General features: G+C 49.0%; 1 protein-coding gene across 1 annotated transcript; it reads left to right on the top strand.

Moving 5' to 3' along the window:
* The first annotated feature begins 1,531 nt into the window (after positions 1 to 1,531).
* On the top strand, positions 1,532 to 9,804 carry GCC1 (GRIP and coiled-coil domain containing 1). Its single transcript, XM_038753200.1, has 3 exons — positions 1,532 to 1,569; positions 4,766 to 5,799; positions 6,768 to 9,804. The coding sequence occupies exons 2-3, from the start codon at positions 4,777 to 4,779 to the stop codon at positions 8,058 to 8,060; spliced, it is 2,316 nt and encodes a 771-aa protein (XP_038609128.1). The 5' UTR covers positions 1,532 to 1,569; positions 4,766 to 4,776; the 3' UTR covers positions 8,061 to 9,804.
* The last annotated feature ends 8,926 nt before the right edge of the window (positions 9,805 to 18,730 follow it).

Here is an 18,730-nt window from a genome sequence, read left to right as displayed (position 1 = left end):
TGCTTTGCACATAGTAAGCGCTTAACAAATGCCATCATTATTATGATTGATGATGATGATGATGATATTAGAGGAGCAGTGTGGCTCAGTGGAGAAGAGCACGGGCTTTGGAGTCAGAGGTCATAGGTTCGAATCCCGGCTCCGCCACATGTCTGCTGTGTGACCTTGGGCAAGTCACTTTTAACTTCTCTGAGCCTCAGTTACCTCATCTGTAAAATGGGGATTAAGACTGGGAGCCTCATGTGGGACAACTTGATCATCATCATCATCATCAATCGTATTTATTGAGCGCTTACTATGTGCAGAGCACTGGACTAAGCGCTTGGGAAGTACAAATTGGCAACATATAGAGACAGTCCCTACCCAACAGCGGGCTCACAGTCTAAACGGGGGAGACAGAGAACCAAACCAAACATACTAACAAAATAAAATAAATAGAATAGCTATGTACAAGTAAAATAAATACATAGAGTCATAAATATGTACAAACATATATACAGGTGCTGAGGGGAAGGGAAGGAGGTAAGATGGGGGGATGGAGAGGGGGAGAGGAAGGAAGGGGCTCAGTCTGGGAAGGCCTCCTGGAGGAGGTGAGCTCTCAGCAGGGCCTTGAAGGGAGGAAGAGAACGAGCTGGGCAGATGGGCAGAGGGAGGGCATTCCAGGCCCGGGGGGAGGATCACCTTGTATCCACCCCCAGCGCTTAGAACAGTGCTCTGCACATAGTAAGCGCTTAACAAATCATCATCATCATCGATCGTATTTATTGAGCGCTTACTATGTGCAGAGCACTGTACTAAGCGCTTGGGAAGTACAAATTGGCAACATATAGAGACAGTCCCTGCCCAACAGTGGGCTCACAGTCTAAAACGGGGAGACAGAGAACAAAACCAAACATACCAACAAAATAAAATAAATAGGATAGATATGTACAAGTAAAATAAATAGAGTAATAAATATGTACAACCATATATACATATATACAGGTGCTGTGGGGAAGGGAAGGAGGTAAGATGGGGGGACGGAGAGGGGGACGAGGGGGAGAGGAAGGAAGGGGCTCAGTCTGGGAAGGCCTCCTGGAGGAGGTGAGCTCTCAGGAGGGCCTTGAAGGGAGGAAGAGAGCTAGCTGGGAGGATGGGCAGAGGGAGGGCATTCCAGGCCCGGGGGATGATCACCTTGTAACCACCCCCAGCGCTTAGAACAGTGCTCTGCACACAGTAACCGGTTAACAAATGCCATCATTATTATTATCATTATTATAATTATCCCTTGCAGCCCTCCCAAATGGGCCCGCCCCGCCCCGCGCCTGCGCAGCCCCGCCTCTGGCACGTGCAGCGTCCGGGCCGCGCGTCACGCGCTCCTCCCGCCCCCTTCCGGCCTCGTGCGGTGTGGTGGTGGGGGGGGGGCCTGGAAACTAACTCTTTACGTCACTTCCGGCGTACCCGGAAGTGCTGCGCCCGGCCTTGCGGCGGTTGGGCGGGGGGCGCTGGGGGGCCCGGGTGCTGGGTTCGAATTCTGCCCGGCCGTTGGCGGGCGCGACGGGAGGGAGGGGCCCGGCGGCTCCGGAGACGGTGAGTGCGGGGCGTTCCATCCCCTCCTTCGGCATTCATTCATTCAATCATTCATTCATTCAATCGTATTTATTGAGCGCTTACTGGGTGCAGAGCACTGTGCTAAGCGCTTGGGAAGTACAAGTTGGCAGTGTACCTATCTATTCTATTTATTTTATTTTGTTAGTCTGTTTGGTGTTGTTCTCTGTCTCCCCCTTTTAGAGTGTGAGCCCACTGTTGGGTAGGGACTGTCTCTAGATGTTGCCAATTTGGACTTCCCAAGCGCTTAGTACAGTGCTCTGCACATAGTAAGCGCTCAATAAATACGATTGATGATGATGATAAAAGGGGGAGACAGAGAACAAAACCAAACATACTAACAAAATAAAATAAACAGAATAGATAGGTACAAGATAGGTATATGTACAAGTAAAATGAATAAATAGAGTAATAAATATGGACAGACATATATACAGGTGCTGTGGGGAAGGGAAGGAGGTAAGATGGGGGGGATGGAGAGGGGGGCGAGGGGGAGAGGAAGGAAGGGGCTCAGTCTGGGAAGGCCTCCTGGAGGAGGTGAGCTCTCAGTAATAATAATAATAATAATGATGATATTTGTTAAGCGCTTACTATGTGCAAAGCACTGTTCTAAGCGCTGGGGAGGTTACAAGGTGATCAGGTAGCCCCACGGGGGGCTCACAGTTTTAATTCCCATTTTGCAGATGAGGTAACTGAGGCACAGAGAAGTTAAGTGACTTGCCCAAAGTCCCACAGCCAAGTGGCGGAGCCGGGATTTGAACCCATGACCTCTGACTCCAAAGACCGTGCTCTTTCCACGGAGCCACGCTGCTTCTCAGTAGGGCCTTAAAGGGCCCACGGTGCGTGGCGGGGCGGGGGGGGGGCGCTCACAGTCTTCCTCCCCATTTTCCTGACGGGGGAACTGAGAAGTGAAGCGACTTGCCCAAAGTCACACAGCTGACAGTTGGCGGAGCCGGGGTTAGAACTTCCATTCATTCATTCAGTCGTATTTATTGAGTGCTGTGTGCAGAGCACTGTACTAAGCGCTTGGGAAGTCCAAGTTGGCAACATATAGAGACGGTCCCTACCCAACAATGGGGAGAAAAAGCTTGGCTCAGTGGAAAGAGCATGGGCTTTGGAGCCAGAGGTCATGGGTTCGAATCCCAGCTCCTCCACATATCTGCTCTGTGTCCTTGGGCAAGTCGCTTTTAGACTGTGAGCCCACTGTTGGGTAGGGACTGTCTCTATATGTCGCCAACTTGTACTTCCCAAGCGCTTATTACAGTGCTCTGCATACAGTAAGCGCTCAATAAATACTATTGATTGATTGATTGACTTCTCAGAGCCTCATTTCCCTCATCTGTAAAATGGGGATTAAGATGTGGAACAACCTGATCACCTTGTGTCCCCCACAGTGCTTAGAACAGTGCTTTGCACATAGTAAGTGCTTAAATGCCATCATTATTATTATTATTATTAACGGGCTCACAGTCTAGAAGGGGGAGACAGACAACAAAGCAAGACATGTAGACAGGTGTCAAAGTTGTCAGAACAAATAGAATTAAAACTGTATACAATCTCACCTGGAGGAGATGGCCCCAAAATAATTTACAGATAGGAGGAAGACCAAAAATCGGGGCTATATATGAGTGAGTGGAGTAACTTGATATGTTCAGAAATCTGTGTCCCACCGTTTACAACTGTGTTTGGCACACAGTGAAAGCTTAATAAATACCACAGTGATCAAGCTGCTGTGAGTGTAGACCCTGGGCTCTGCTCCTGAGAACGTGAAGGTTGCTCTCGACGAGGGAATCAATCGATCATCAACTTGATGATGATGGTATTTGTTAAGCGCTTACTATGTGCCAAGCACTGTTCTAAACGCCAGGGGAGAGACGAGGTAATCAGGTTGTCCCACGAGGGGCTCAATCCCCATTTGGCAGATGAGGAAACTGAGACAGAGAAATTAAGCGATTCGCCCACAGTCACACAGCTGACAAGTGGCCGAGTCGGGATTGGAACCCACGACCTCTGACTCCCAAACCCGTGCTTCACCCCCTCCCCTCACCCATCAAGCAGTCGTATTTATTGAGCGCTCACTGCGTGCAGAGCGCTGTACTAAGTGCGTGGATGAGTACGCTCTAACAGTATAACATTTATTTTACTTGTATATATTTATTCTCTGGGCCTCATCATTTCTCTGGGCCTCAGTTCCCTCATCTGTAAAATGGGGAATAAGACTGTGAGCCCCCCATGGGACAACCTGATCACCTTATAACCTCCCCAGCGCTTGAACAGTGCTCTGCACATAGTAAGCGCTTAATAAATGCCGTTAATATTAAATATTAACTTTTATTTTATTTTGTTAATATGTTTTGTTTTGTTGTCTGTCTCAAAACATTTTAATAAAATAAATAGAATAAATATGTACAATAAATGGAATAAATATGTACAAATAGAATAAACATATTTACGATCCTATTTATTTTGTTAATGAGGTGCATCTATATATTTCTGTATATATGTTTGTACATATTACCCTATTTATTTTACTTGTACATATTTATTCTCTGGGCCTCATCACTTCTCTGGGCCTCAGTTCCCTCATCTGTAAAATGGGGATTAAGACTGTGAGCCCCCCGTGGGACAACCTGATCACCTTGTAACCTCCCCAGCGCTTAGAACAGTGCTTTGCACATAGTAAGCGCTTAATAAATGCTGTTTATATATATATATATATATATATATATGTATATATATATCGGACGCATTCTCTGCCCACAACGACCCAACCTGAAAAGTTGCGGCCACGGGGTGATGGGGGACCCTCTCTGTCTGTCCCCTTGCTCCACTCACCTCTCCCTACTTCTGGGCTGGAGATCCTATTCGGGCCGATCTGGTCTCCCTAACCTTCTTTCCTCACTCTCCTTCCCGGGCAGGCGAGCCGCCCTCCCTCACCCCCACGCCGGAATCAATCAATCAATCGTATTTATTGAGCGCTTACTGTGTGTGGGAAGTACAAGTTGGCAACATATAGAGACAGTCCCTTCCCAACAGTGGGCTCACACTCTAAAAGGGGGAGACAGAGAACAAAACCAAACATACTAACAAAATAAAATAAATGGAATGGATATGTACAAGTAAAATAAATAAATAAATAGAGTAATAAATATGTACCAACATATATACATATATACAGGTACCGGAACCATGGAGAAGTTTGGGATGAACTTCGGGGGAGGCCCCAGCAAGAAGGACCTCCTGGAGACCATCGAGAGTCAGAAGAAGCAGCTCCTTCAGTACCAGGCCCGCCTCAAGGATGTGGTGCGGGCCTACAAGAGCCTCCTGAAGGAGAAGGAAGCCTTGGAGGCCAGCCTCAAAGTGCTGTCTGTGTCGCACGAGGCCGACGTGGGCCCCCCGGGACCCGGCCCCTCCCTGGCCGACCCCACGGACGACAGGTGCTCCACGCACAGCGAGGACAGCACGGGCACCGCCACTAGCTTGGAGACGGCGGGCAGCCTCACCAGCACCAAGGGCGAGCCGGGGCCGGAGGACGAGAGGCCGGCAGCCGGCCCCCCGCTTCCGAAGTCGGAGGAAGCGAGTGGCTCCGAGAGCGGCGTCAGCACCAGCAGCGGGGATGTGCCCGCCGGAGGCGGGGAGGCCGACAGACGACTGCATCAGCTGAAGACCCAGCTGGCCACCCTGACCAGCTCCCTGGCCACGGTGACCCAGGAAAAGTCTCGCATGGAGGCCTCGTACCAGGCCGACAAGAAGAAGATGAAACAGGACCTGGAGGATGCCAGCAAGCGGGCCGAGGAGGAGAAGGACCGACTGGAAGGGGAGTTGAAGGGTCTGCACGAGCAGATGGCGGAGATCAAAGCCCGACTGATCGCGCAGCAGCACGACCGGGCCCAGGAGCAGGGCGACCATGCCGTGATGCTCCGTGAGCTGCAGAAGTTGCTGCAGGGGGAGAGGGCGCTCCGGCAGGACGTGGAGCTCCGGCTCGAGGAGACCCGGGAGGCCCTGGCCGGGCGAGCGTTCGCCGCTGACCAGGTGGAAGGCTTCGAGCTGCAGACCAGACAACTGCTCTTCGAAGTGGAAGAGCTCAAGAGCGAACTGCAGTCTTTGCGGGAAGAGAAGAGCCGGCCAGACCCCCGCCTGCAAGAGCTGCAGGAAGAGACCGCCCGTCTTAAGAGTCACTTCCAAGCCCAGCTGCATCAGGAAATGAGGAAGGTAATCTCCTGCCTCCCCTGTGCTGCGGGGATTTTCCCTCCTCGCCGCCCCAGTAGCTGAAGAGTCGCACCTGCTTTTTCCCTTCACACTGAAAATCAGTCGTATTTATTGAGTGCTTACTGTGTGCGGACCACTGTACTAGGCGCTGAAATAGGTCACTGTTGGCCTCTGGGAAGCTCTGGGGCACCTGGTGGGGACGGTGGCAGTGGTGTCCTAGAGGATGGTTCCTAGGGGCTGGGGTGTTTGTGGATGCTGGTTGGGGTGGGGCCAGAGGACCTGGCTTCTGGCCTTCGATCTGTACCAGTGTTTAGGGTGCAGACCCAGTAGGGTACTGGGTCGGGGGGGTCTGTGTGGAAATTGGCGCTCTGTCAGGAGGGAGGCGGCTGCCAGCCGTCCACCAGTTCTGGAGGCTTAGTGCTCCCCGGAGGTTTTCTCCTGGGGACTAAGGTGGGGCCCACCCAGCTCTAGCTGTATCCTAGAGGGGCACGCCCGGTCTCCGAACAGAGTTTGGAGCAGAAACAAGGTGGGGGAAATATTAGACCTCATAGAAGGGGAGGCAGAAATCGAAGGACAGGCCTCCCACGTAGCAGTTCCTAGCGCCTAAACATGCTACCGAATGAGGGTACGGGTGGGGGAGAGGGAAAGCCCCGAGCCTTCTGAGTGGCGGGGAGGGGCGCGGGGAGTCAGGCCGGATGAGCATTCGCAGCTGACCGGCTAAAAGCATTCAAGCCGCAGACCAAACTACTGCTCTTAGTTGAACGAGCTCGCTCAGTACGGGGCTGGGGACGGCTGGTGTGGGTCGGCAGAAAAGTACTCAAAAGTCCCCCTTTGCCCGTCTCCTCCGTCCACTCCTGAGGTAGCTCTGGTCCCCCTCCCCGCCCCCACCAGTTTCCTCAGCTCTGCCGTCAATCAGCAGCAGGTCCGGCAGGCTCCTCCAATGTCATTCTAACCGTCTCCTTTGTTCGCAGACAGCCCTCGCCGAGGATCAGCTCCGACAGCACTCGCAGATGGAGGAGCAGAGGGTGGCTGCCCTGGAGGGCCAGGTCTCCGAGGTTTCCGAGCTTCTGGGCACGTACGAGAAAGCCAAGCAGAAAGACCAGCTGGCCATCCAGAAGCTAAAGGATCGCATCTTGCAGCTGGACATGGAGAACAAGACCCTGGCCCTGGCCGCCTCTAGCCGCTCCCCGCTGGATAGCCCCAGTGAGGAGGCCAGCCTGGATGTCAACGTGCTGAAGGACAAGATGGAGAAACTGAGGCGGTTGCTGCAGGTGGCCTCCAGGAAGAGCCAGGCAGCCCTGGATGTGGAGAAGCTGAGTGAACTGGAGATCCTCCCGAGCTCAGAGACCGCCGACGGCGAAAAGGCCACCGCCCTGTACTACCAGCAGGAGCTGAAGCAGCTGAAAGAGGAGTTTGAGAGGTATAAAACGAGGGCCCAGGTCGTCCTCAAGAGCAAAGCGACCAAAGACGGCAACCTGGCCAAGGAGCTGGAGGAGGCGCAGGAGCAGCTGGCGGAGCTGAAGGAGAAGTACATCTCCCTGCGGCTGGCCTGCGAGGAGTTGGAGCGGCAGCGCCGGCAGGAGGCCGAGGAGGCGAAGCAGGAGTTGGTCCGGCTGCGGCAGGCCCACCGGCAGGAGCTGGACAGGAGCCAGCTGGAGTTCAGGGACCGGATGGCCAAGCTGGAGGAAGAACTGCACAAGCAGAGGGACCGGGCCCTGGCCGTCCTCTCGGAAAAGGACCTGGAGCTGGAGCAGCTGCGTTCGGTGGCCCTGACCGCCGGGCTGCAGGGCCACAAGGCCCCGCCGGGCGGGGGGAGCGGCGAAGACGGAAGCGACCCTTCCTCGGACAGCCTGACCCGGGCCCTGCACCTGGCGGCGGCCAACGAGCCCACCTTCTTCCTGTACGCCGAGCAGCTGGCCCGGAAGGAGGTGGAGATCGCGGCCTCGAGGAAGCAAAGGCACAGGCTGGAGGTGGAGGTTCACCAGTTGCAGGACAGATTGCTGGTGGAGGGGGAACGGCACCGGGAGGAGGTGTGCGCCTTGCAGGGCCACATCGAGAAGAGCTTTAGGGACCAGAGCAGGGAGGGGGCTAACCTGGAATACCTCAAAAACATCATTTATCGCTTTCTGACTCTGCCGGACTCCCTGGGCCGCCAGCAGACCCTCACGGCCATATTGACTATCCTGCACTTCAGCCCGGAGGAGAAGCAGGACATCATGCGGGTTCCCGCCGGCAGCAGCTGGTGGCCTTCCGGCAAGAGATGAGGCCCCGGCTGGGTTTCTCCCCCCACCCTCCCGGCCGTTCCCTCCCCCGCCCCTTGTCCCTGGGTCCCCTCCGTGCGGGGAGGAGGAGTCTCGTCCCCGTCTCCGTTTCCCTCAAAGCCTCGTTTGCCTCTGTCCCGGTCCGAGGTGGCCGGGGCTTCCTCGACGAGCAGAGTCTTTTTTGCCAAATGATGCCGTTGGGGCCAGCTCGGCCCCACTGACGGTGTTTCACTTGAGAAGAAGGCCCTCCTGGTGGGCTTTTGGGATCGGAGGGGACGACCGTCAGGGGAAAAGTGATACATTTTTAACGAGATTTTTTTTTAACACTCCCGAGGCCCTGCGGAGACATGAACCTCCGACCCAACACAGCCCACCCCCCCAGAAGCAGCTCAATAGATCCGACTCTCCTCTTCCCCATCTCACCCCCTGAGTTCTATCCAAATGCGGGTAGGTAAAGGAAGGGCGTGGGACAAAACAAAGGGCCGCTTGCCGGACCCGCAGAGGTCAGTTTCATTCTAGCTCAGTCGAAGGTGGGAGGGTGGGTCTGGACCTAGGTGCAATTGTCCAGCCGCAGAGCTTGACCGGGGTAGGGCTGCGGCCAGCCAGAGAGGACCCGGGACCCTAAGATACCTTCACAATGGTCCTAGTCTCCCTGATTTCTTTTGAAAGGATGAGCTGGGCTTAGGGTGGGATTTCCCGGGAATGTCACCAGTGCATTGAGTCCCCTGGACTTGTCTCCGGTCAGACTCCTCCCTCTCTCCCACCTCTCTCCTTACCAGCCCGGTCCTTAGGTGGGGAATAACGGCTAAGTGTGGGGTGAACAGCCGATTGCCTTGCTCTGTTTTCTTCAAAGTTGGACTTCCAGACCTGAAGACCTCCCTCTACCTGGATGCAGAGAAATGTTTTAGCGGCTGATGATTCGATCCTCTGTATCTCTGGCCCAGATCCCAGCTCTGATTTAGTTCCATTTATTACCATTATAGTTACTTCATTGTATCTAACCTATCGCCTGGTTGTTTCAGGCAGCGTTCTCTAGCACGGGTCTCTTGAGATCCGGGGCTGGGTATTACCAAAAGGGAGATTGTTTGGGCCTTTTAACCGCTAACTTTGCTAGCGACACTTCATTCTCAATGCAACTCCTAAATCTATAATTGAGTGGACTCCTCCGCTTATGAGGGACACAGTCCTGTTGGGCGTTAGAGGATGCAGGCCCAAGAGATTCGTTTTGGGTAGTAGCCTTGTAAGCCAGACTAGTACTTATGAAGGCATTACCCACCTTCTTTTCAAACTTACCACATCTCTCGGCAGCCTTCTGAAAAATCGGTGGGGATGGGGAGGGTGAGGGAGATGGGACCCAAGATTTGGTTCGCAAGGCTGAGAAGACAGCCTGTGGTCATTCCAGAATCCAGCTGCCGGTCTCTAGCTGGTGGTTTGGTGGGTGGACGGCGGAATTGGGGGAAGGCGGTGAGGACTGTTGCTTTGCTGTCACCAGCAGGACCTAACATTTCTCTGCACCTTTGCCCTGGGGCGTAGAGGAGTTTTCTTGTGGAGCTGGGAGCTGGGCCTCCATGGAAGGAGTGGCCACCAAACTTACTGCATTCCTTCTCCTCAACTCCTTCCCACGGGGTGACTGCTGGACCTAAGATTGAGACGGTAGCTGCATGGTGATGGACTGAGGTGGCTACAAGGAGCTAAACATGTTTGGAACAGAAGTGGTTTGCTTTAATAAAGACGTTATCAAATTGTATGTCTGTTTGCATTGAACTCTGGGCGTTACTGTAGGCCTCCTGGCTGGCAGGAAGAAAAGAATCTGGTCCCAATCAGTCAGTGGAATTCGAGTGCACCAGTTTATTGAATTTTTGGGAAAGTCCAATACAATAGAGTTGGTAGATGTAATACCTGCCCGCAAGGAGGTTATAGTCTAGAGGGAGTATTTATTGGGGTGAAAAAAAGGCCCATTTCCTTGTAATGGGGCATCCTGTCTTAGGTTTTGGTAAAACTCAGCGGGATCACCCAAGCACTTTACTCAGATTGTTATTGAGGTTTATTGAAAAGTAGTACCACAGGAAAAAGTAAGGTGGTCTAAACTTGTTTTCAAAATACCATCAATAAATATCAATATGCTATAGGCCCTGCCATAAGAAAAGAAATGCAGTTGCTATGTTCTAATGAATACATAGCTAGACAACATTTAAAACTAAGGATGTTACCGTATTAAAAACTGATTATGATCGACTGATTGACAGTGCCCAATCAGGAGGCTTTCCTGGCCCAATGAGTAATTAGCAAAGTCACAGAAATAAATCAGTGGTATTTATTGAGTGCTTACTGTGTGCAGGGCATGGTACTAAAGCACTTGGGAGAGTACATTATAATAAGAGTCAGTAGACACAATTCCTAGCCTTCAGGGAACTTAGACTCCTGAAATCAAAGCCAGTCCAATACAAGAGGAAAATATAAAAGTTATCAAAGCCAGGGTATGAATGACCATTTTCAATGATTTGTCATGGAGCCCAGCTCCTACCTGTTCATTCATTCAATCATATTTATTGAGCGCTTACTGTGTGCAGAGCACTGTACTAAGCGCTTGAAAAGCACAATTCAGCAACAAAGACAATCCCTGCCTACAACAGGTTCACAGTCTAGAAGGGGGGAGACAGACATCAAAACAAAAGGGCATCAATAGCATAAATAGAATTATAGATATAAACATCAAATAAAAATAATTATAAGTACATATATACACACAAGTGCTGTGGGGTGGGGGGATGGGGAGGGGAGGAGGAGCAGAGGAAAAGGGGGGCTTAGTCCAGGAAGGCCTCCTGGAGGAGGTGAGGTTTCAGTAGGGCTTTGAAGGGGGGAAGTGTGCTAATTTGGCAGATATGAGGAGGGAGGGCATTCCAGGCCAGAGGTAGGAAGTGGGCCAGGGGTCGACTGCGGGACAGGCAAGAACGAGGCACAGTGAGAAGGTTAGTACCAGAGGAGCGGAAAGTGCGGGCTGGGCTGTAGAAGTGAGAAGGGAGGTAAGGTAGGAGGGGCAAGGTGATGGGGAGCTTTGAAGCCAATAGTGAGGAGTTTTTGCTTCATACAGAGGTTGATAGGCAACCACTGGTGATTTTTGAGGAGGGGGTGACATTCCCAGAATGTTTCTGTAGAAAATTCCAGATATCAGAAAATGCTTTTCCTCCTTTGCTCAGTTTTCCGATTAATGCTTCCAGAAATGCATTTCATCATGCCAAAGCCAAGGAGAGAAGAGTGCCTTGAGGAACACAACTCTAGAAAGAAGCATGGGAAAGGAATCATGCTGTCCTGACTGGTGAGTGAGCACCATGAGGTGATCCCCACCCCCGCCAAACCAGTCAAGGAAGATGGGGGAATTTCTGGCCACTGGCTAGTGTTGAGGCTACAGTCCCCGTGATTAGGTTGTGGCAGTGTGATCTTGATGGTGGAGTTTCCCGTTGGAAACAAGTGGCGAGCCTCGGTCCAATCTTAAAAATCTACGGGGCAGAGAATCCGTGTAAAGACTGTAAGTTTCTTGTGAGCAGGGAACATGTCTACCAACTTTATTATATTGAACTCTCCCAAGTGATTCAAATTACTCCTATAGTCAGCCTTCGAGCCACATTACCCATGGAGAGGCATTTACCCCAGTGCCATTTAACTGTGGCATTGCAGCTTTAGTACGTGACAGATTGCACCAACGTGAGTATTGTCATCACCCGTTGAAATCGAAACTGATCGCACAGTTCAAAAGCCAAGTGTTCAGTTCAGAAAATAATGCCCAGGAATCACAGATATTACCTTGGGGGCATGTAATGCTGAATCGAAAAAGCCATCCATTTTTGGTTTGTCTTAAATATTTAATAAAAGCAGAAAATGATGTACTGGAAGAGATGAGGTTTAAAATTAACCTGGGAAACCCTTAAAGCGAAAGTCCAAATTCTCCCTCTCAATGGACCCTGAAAGAGCTTTTAAGATTGTTCTTTCCAGAAATTGCTGCTTTATGAAATACAGCCGAAGTCAATGGAAGCCTAGGGAAGGCCGTGTGTGTATGTGTGTTTGTGTGCCTATTATATATTTTTGATTGTATGTTGTGGACAGGGAATGTGTCTGCCAACTCTGTTGTACTCTCCCAAGCACTTAGTTCAGTACTTTGCTCAGAGAAAATGCTTGATAAGTATCATTGATTGATATCATTTTCACTGTTTTATATAACTGTGGTATTTGCCAAGTGCTTACTATATGCTGAGCGCTGTACCAAGTGCTGAGGTAGATATAAGATGATGAGGTCCCAAATGGGGCTCCCATTCTAGAGAGCACAGGTATTGAATTCCCATTTTGCAGATGAGGGACGTGAGGCACAGAGAAGTTAAGCGACTTGCCCAAGGTCACAGAGCGGACAAGTGGCAGAGCCTGGGATTAGAACCCAGGTCCTCTGACTCTCAGGCCTGTGCTCTTTCCACTAGGCTATGCTCCTTACCCAATATGTATACAACATACTGAAAATGTGTAGAAAATAGAAGGCAAACAATTTTAGCTGCCCATTGACGTTCAAAACTGAAAGTGTAGTAGTGACTAGGTAAAAAGACGGGAACAGTGACCCAAAGGGCAAAGTTGATTCTTTTGGTTTTTCAGCTTTGCAGCCAAACTGGCAGTTGCACATCTCCCCCGGACAGGCAGTGGCTTTCAGTTCCCCCGAGGCTGCAGACTTCTTATTGTATGCATTCGAAAAGGACCCTCATCCTAGACGCAGTCCACTAACCATTGTTAGAAAAGCCCGTAAAGACCTGGAGGTCTGAGGCCTTTTGCTCTACACCCTAATTCTATTTGTGCGCATTTGCCCAGAAACAGACAAGAGAAAACAGGGAGACCCCAAAGGAGCCATTGTAATGACTAAATGGCCAATTATCACAAGATCATGAAAATGCCATCACCCTAAATACCTGAAAAGGCACAAGGCAAGAATTGTTGAGCTATATTCAGAATTACAATAAAGGAGGCGAAGGCTAATCCACATTAAGTCCATCTGACATATTGGAGTCTACATCTCTAGTTAATGTCCCTGCTTCTGCCTAGCCAAAGAATCACAGTCCTCTAGGCTAGGAATCAAATGAACATTCAAAGCTAATTAATTCCACCCTCATACTAGCGGGGATGGGTGGGAGGGGAACTGATTTAGACCGTGTACCAGATCTCTTAACTGTAGCAATTACTTTGTTTTTATGAAGCAGTCGAGGTGTTCATAGAAGAAATAGCCCGTCTACGTTAATAATGATGGTATTTGTTGAGCGCTTACTATGTATCAAGCACTGTTCTCAGCACTGGGGAAGATACAAGTTAGGTTGGACACAGACCCTGTCCCTTATGGGGCTCGCAGTCCAAATAGGAGGGAGAACCGGTATCCCCATTTTACAGTTGAGGAAACTGAGGCCCAGAGACGTTAAGTGACTTGCCCAGGGTCACTCAGCAGTTGCGTAGCAGAGCCAGGATTACAACCCTGGTCCTCTGGCTCCCAAGCCTCTCGTCTTTCCACTAGGTCACACTTGTGCTTATTAGAAATTCTTTCCTTGTCTGAGACCCTGTGAATGATTGGTATTGTTCTCAGATGATGTGCAGTTACTCTGTTGCAGAAACCTATGCAGATTACAGCATCCAGAAAATCCAAATTCCCCAAGTGAACTCTGTCCTCAATGTTTAATATTTTAAAATAATCCAAACTCTCCAGATACTTCAGGTCGAGGGAATATCCTTGTGCTCCTACCTTGCTGCCACTTGTTAATCAATCTTTCTTTGTACTTTTGCTTTGGGGTAATTTAGTGACAAAGAAATGAATCATGTAAGCTAAGGGAATTGGTTCGAGTTGCTTTCTGAATAGATGAGATTGTTGTCAGGACCATGTTACTGTTATTCATTTATCTTCCTGCTTATTAAATAGTAAAATTAATCACCTTGAGTTGGTGGCTCCTTCTCCAAGGTAACTCAAAACCTCTTTGGGGGCGTAGAGGGGAAAGAACCTTTATCTGCATGTCCTGCTGACACCTCAAATTAAAACATATCTGAAACGGAACTCACCTTCCCACCCAAATCCTGACCTCTCCCTGTCTTTCTCACCACTGTAGACAGCATCATTATCCTCCCTATCTCACAAGCCCGCAACCCTGGTGTTGTCCTCGACTCATCTTCCGCATTCAACCCACACATTCAATCTGTCACCAAATCCTGGTGGTTCTATCTTCCCAACATTACTAAAATTTGCCCTTTCCACTCAAACTGCTACTATGCTGATCCTATCCTGCCTTGTCTACTGCATCAGCCTCCTTGCTGTCCTTCCTTCCTCCTAACTCTCACCACTCCAGGCCTTGCTCCAGCGCTTAGAACTTGGCACATAGTAAGCGCTTAACAAATACCATCATTATTATTCACTCAGCTGCCTGGATCAGTTTTCTAATGAAGCATTCAGTCCACTTCTCCCCACTCCTCAAGAACCTCCGGTGGTTTCCCATCCACCTCTGCATGAAACAGAAACTCTTTCCATTAGCTTTAAAGTATCCAATCATCTTGCCTTCTCCTATCTTATCATCGTGCTTTCCCACTACAACTACACTTTTCTCCTCCAATGCCAAATTACTCACTGTACCTCGATCTCAGCTATCTCAATCAATCAATCCATCTCAGTGTCGACCCCGTGCCCACGCCCTCCCTCTGAGCTGGAACTCCCTCCCCTCCATATGCAAAAGACCACCACTCGCCCCACCTTCAAAGCCTTAGTTAAATTACATCTTCTCCAACAGGCTTTCCAGGATTAAGCAGCATGGCATAGTGGATAGAGCCTGAGCCTCGGAGTCAGAAGCTCATGGGTTCTAATCCCGGCTCCACTGCTTGTCTGCTGTGTGACCTCGGACAAGTCATCAGCGCTTAGAACAGTGCTTTGCACATAGTAAGTGCTTAATAAATGCCATTATTAGTATTATTAAGCCTTATTTCTCCCTACTCCCTCTCCCTTCTGCATTTCCTAGGTACTTGGATCTGTACTCCTTTAGCATTGATATTCACCCCACCCTCAGCCCATAGCCCTTATGTAAGTATCATAATTTTTTAATTTATATTACTGTCTCCCCCTTTTAGACTGTAAACTCCTTGTGTTCAGGGGGGTGTCTACTGACTCTTGTATAGTTCCCTCCTAAGTGCTTAGTACAGTGCTCTGCCCACAGTAATCACTCAATAAATATTGATTGATTCTTTCTACACTAAACCCTCTTGTACGTCCATTGGCAAGTGAGTGCACTCCAGGGCCAACCAGAGAACGTAAGTCTTGGGACTGCTGTTGTCTTGCCTCTTCAAGCCCAACCTGCAATTTCCAAGTGGCCGAATTGTGACCAAAAGGTCATTTATTTCTGATGGTATGAAAGTGAGGTTGGAGCCACCTACCACAGCTATTAAACCACAGGAGTTATCTGTTCTATTTCTTATATTTTTCAAGTTGAAGTGCTCTTACCCTGGTGTAGAAATGACCTACTTTGAATGTGGGAGGTGCTAGATGTTTAATCAGATACTAAAATGGCTCAATATTCAGGGTTTTTTTTTTCCCCTTTGAATTCATAGTAGCTAGACACCAGCCCTTGAAAATCAGCCTGGGCCCTCAGGGCTTGAAAGACTCTGGAAAAATAATTGCTTTGAAAAAAACAGAAATAACATCCTTTGGTTTAATGACTATACTTACTGGGCTTCTGAGATTCACTTTCAGAAAGGCAAGGGATAATTTTGAGGCCTAGTAAAGTTGTTTGCAGACCCAAAGAGCTTTTGACCCTACCTCCAAAACTGCCTTATAATGGGGGCACCGGTTTGCTTGAAGCCTTGTTGTGGGTAAAGTGGAAAGAACACTGCTCTGAAAATCAGGAAAGCCAGGCTCTGGTTCCAGCCTTGCCTATTGTAAGTGCTCAATAAATAGCATTGATTGATTGATAGGATGACTTCCAACAGAAATAGTTGGAAGCAACCTTTCCCAGATGAGGTAGAAGCTCAAAATACTGTTCTAAGGACATTATTGAAATATTGAGTGTATGTATTCTTCCTTCTGCAGTTATATAATAATTAAAATGTTTTGGGGATGAATTTACATTTTCAAGAGAGCAGAATGAACCAGGGATTTCCATGGAAGATTATCTAAGATGAATCAGTCGATGGTATTTATTGAATGCTTACTCTGTGCCTCTAGACTGTGAGCTCACTGTGGGCAGGGATTGTCACTGTTTATTGTTGTATTGTACTTTCCCAAACGCTTAGTACAGTCTGCACACAGTATGCACTTAATAAATAAGAATGAATGAATGAATGAATGAGAGAGCTCTGTATTAAGTGCTTAGGAGAGTACAATGCAACAGAGTTGAAAGACACTTTCCCTGACCACGAGCTTAGAGTCTGGAGGACAGTATCATTTTCAACCTAACACTTTTATATAGTATTTGTTGAGCTCTTACTATGTGCCAGGCACTGTACTAGGTGTCAGGCCGTTGTAGATACAAGCTAATCAGGTTGGACACAGTCCATGTCCCACATGGGGCTCACAGTCTTAATCCCCATTTTACGGATGAGGTAACTGAGGCCCAGAGAAGTGAGGTGACTTGCCCAAGGTCTCACAGCAGACAAGTGGCAGAGCTGGGATTAGAACCCAGGGTCTTCCGACTCCAAGGCCCGTGCTCTATCCATTAGGCCACACTGCTTCCCGTGAGAGTGAAGATGAGTCTCCTTTGAAGAATAACTGACTACCAAAGCCTTCCCAGTGTTGTACAATTTGTGCCAATGTGCTGCCGTAGCTTAACTACCTCTCAGCTCTGCTTGTGTAGGGCAGGTCAAGAGCGGAGGCCCAGGATGCCTTGGTGGGAGGGTGGGAGGGGGGTCCCGGTGGTGTTGCTCAGGAGCACACCTCCTCCTGGAGGCATTCCCTGAAAAATTCCCACCCCTATCATCAGGTCATTCCGTCAGCCACCTATTCACTTCTGGGAATATTGTTTTTTCCATGGATTAATTTGTTCATTTTGATTTCCTTCTGTTAATACCATTTGTCACTACATATTCAATCTTGCTCTCAATATAGGCACCCGATTGGTGGCTGTTCTAAGGAAGCAGCCACTTCTTGATTTGTTTTTGAGGAATCCAAAATGAGTCCATCCTAAACTTTCCCATGCCAGTTTGGTAGGTGGGACCAAACACACGCTATGGGAGTTGGGGGTGAGGGGGGTAGATAAATCTACCGAATTATAATAATAACCTTGGTATTTGTCAAGCACATACTATGTGCCAGGCACTGTACTAAACGCTGGGGTAGATGAAAGGTAATCGGGTTGGACACAGTTAATACAAGCACTTATCCTATCCCACCTCGATTATTGATTCAGTCTCCTTGCTGACCTCCCTGCTTCCTGTCTCCCCACTCCGGTACTCCACTCTGCTGCCCAGATCATTTTCCTACCAAAACGTTCAGACCACGCCTCCACACTCCTCAAGAACCTCCACATCAAACAAGAACCCCTCACCATCGGCTTTAAAACACTCAGTCACCTTGCCCCCTCTTACTTCATCTCACTACTCTCCTACTTCAACCCAGGCCTCACACTTTTTTCCTCTAAGGCTAACCTTCTCACCGTACCTCGATCTCGTCTTTCTCGCAGCCGACCTCTTGCCCACATCCTGCCTCTGGCCTCCTTCCTCATATCAAACTGACAATTGCTCTCCCCCATTTCAAAGCCTTATTAAAGGCACATCTCCTCCAAGAAGCCTTCCCTGACTAAGCCCTCCCCTCCTCTTCTCCTGCTCTCTTCTGCATCTCCCTGACTTGCTTCTTTCATTCCCATTGCCAGCCCTATGGAACTTATATATATATATATATATATATATATATATATATATATATATATATATATATATGTATATATATATATATATATATCTTTAATTTATTTATCTATTTATTCATGTATGTACATTAAAGCCTGTCTCCCTTTCTAGATTGTGAGCTTGTTATGGGCAGGAAATGTGGGCATTTATTGTTTTATTGTACTCTACCAAGTGCTTAGTACAGTACTTTGCACACAGTAAGCGTTCAATAAATCTGATTGAGTGAGTGAATGAATGAACACAGTCCTTGTCTCACAAAGGGCTCACAGTCTTAATCCCCATTTTCCAGATGAGGTCAGTGAGGTCAGTGGCATTTATTAAGCGCTTACTATGTGCAAAGCACTGTTCTAAGCGCTGGGGAGGTTACAAGGTGATCAGGTTGTCCCACAGGGGGCTCACAGTCTTAATCCCCATTTTACAGATGAGGGAACTGAGGCACAGAGAAGTGAAGTGACTTGCCCAAAGTCACACAGCTGACAATTGGCGGAGCCAGGGTTTGAACCCATGACTTCTGACTCCAAAGCCCGGGCGCTTTTCCACTGAGCCACGCTGCCATTATTATTATTATTACAAGCTCCTAGGAGGGTGGGACCATGTTTTTTCTAATGTTGCCTAAAGTTTCCTAAAGCAGACTGTAAGCCTCTAGTGGGTAGGGAGTACTACCCCAAGCGCTTACTACAGTGCTCTACCTACAGGAAGCATTTGATAAATACCATTGATTGAGCTATGTAGCATATTAGGCCCATAGTAGACCCTCAACTGCTGATGCTGATCAGGAG

Source organism: Tachyglossus aculeatus, chromosome 10 (genome assembly GCF_015852505.1).
Source record: "Tachyglossus aculeatus isolate mTacAcu1 chromosome 10, mTacAcu1.pri, whole genome shotgun sequence".
Lineage (NCBI taxonomy): Eukaryota > Metazoa > Chordata > Mammalia > Monotremata > Tachyglossidae > Tachyglossus > Tachyglossus aculeatus.
Note: the sequence above shows the minus strand (reverse complement) of the source record. Positions and strands in the feature narration are given on the sequence as shown.

Coding starts and splice junctions, on each gene's coding strand:
- GCC1 (XM_038753200.1), top strand. CDS start 4,777: ATGGAGAAGTTTGGGATGAACTTCGGGGGAGGCCCCAGCAAGAAGGAC. Junction 5,800..6,767: donor TGCATCAGGAAATGAGGAAG/GTAATCTCCTGC, acceptor CTTTGTTCGCAG/ACAGCCCTCGCCGAGGATCA.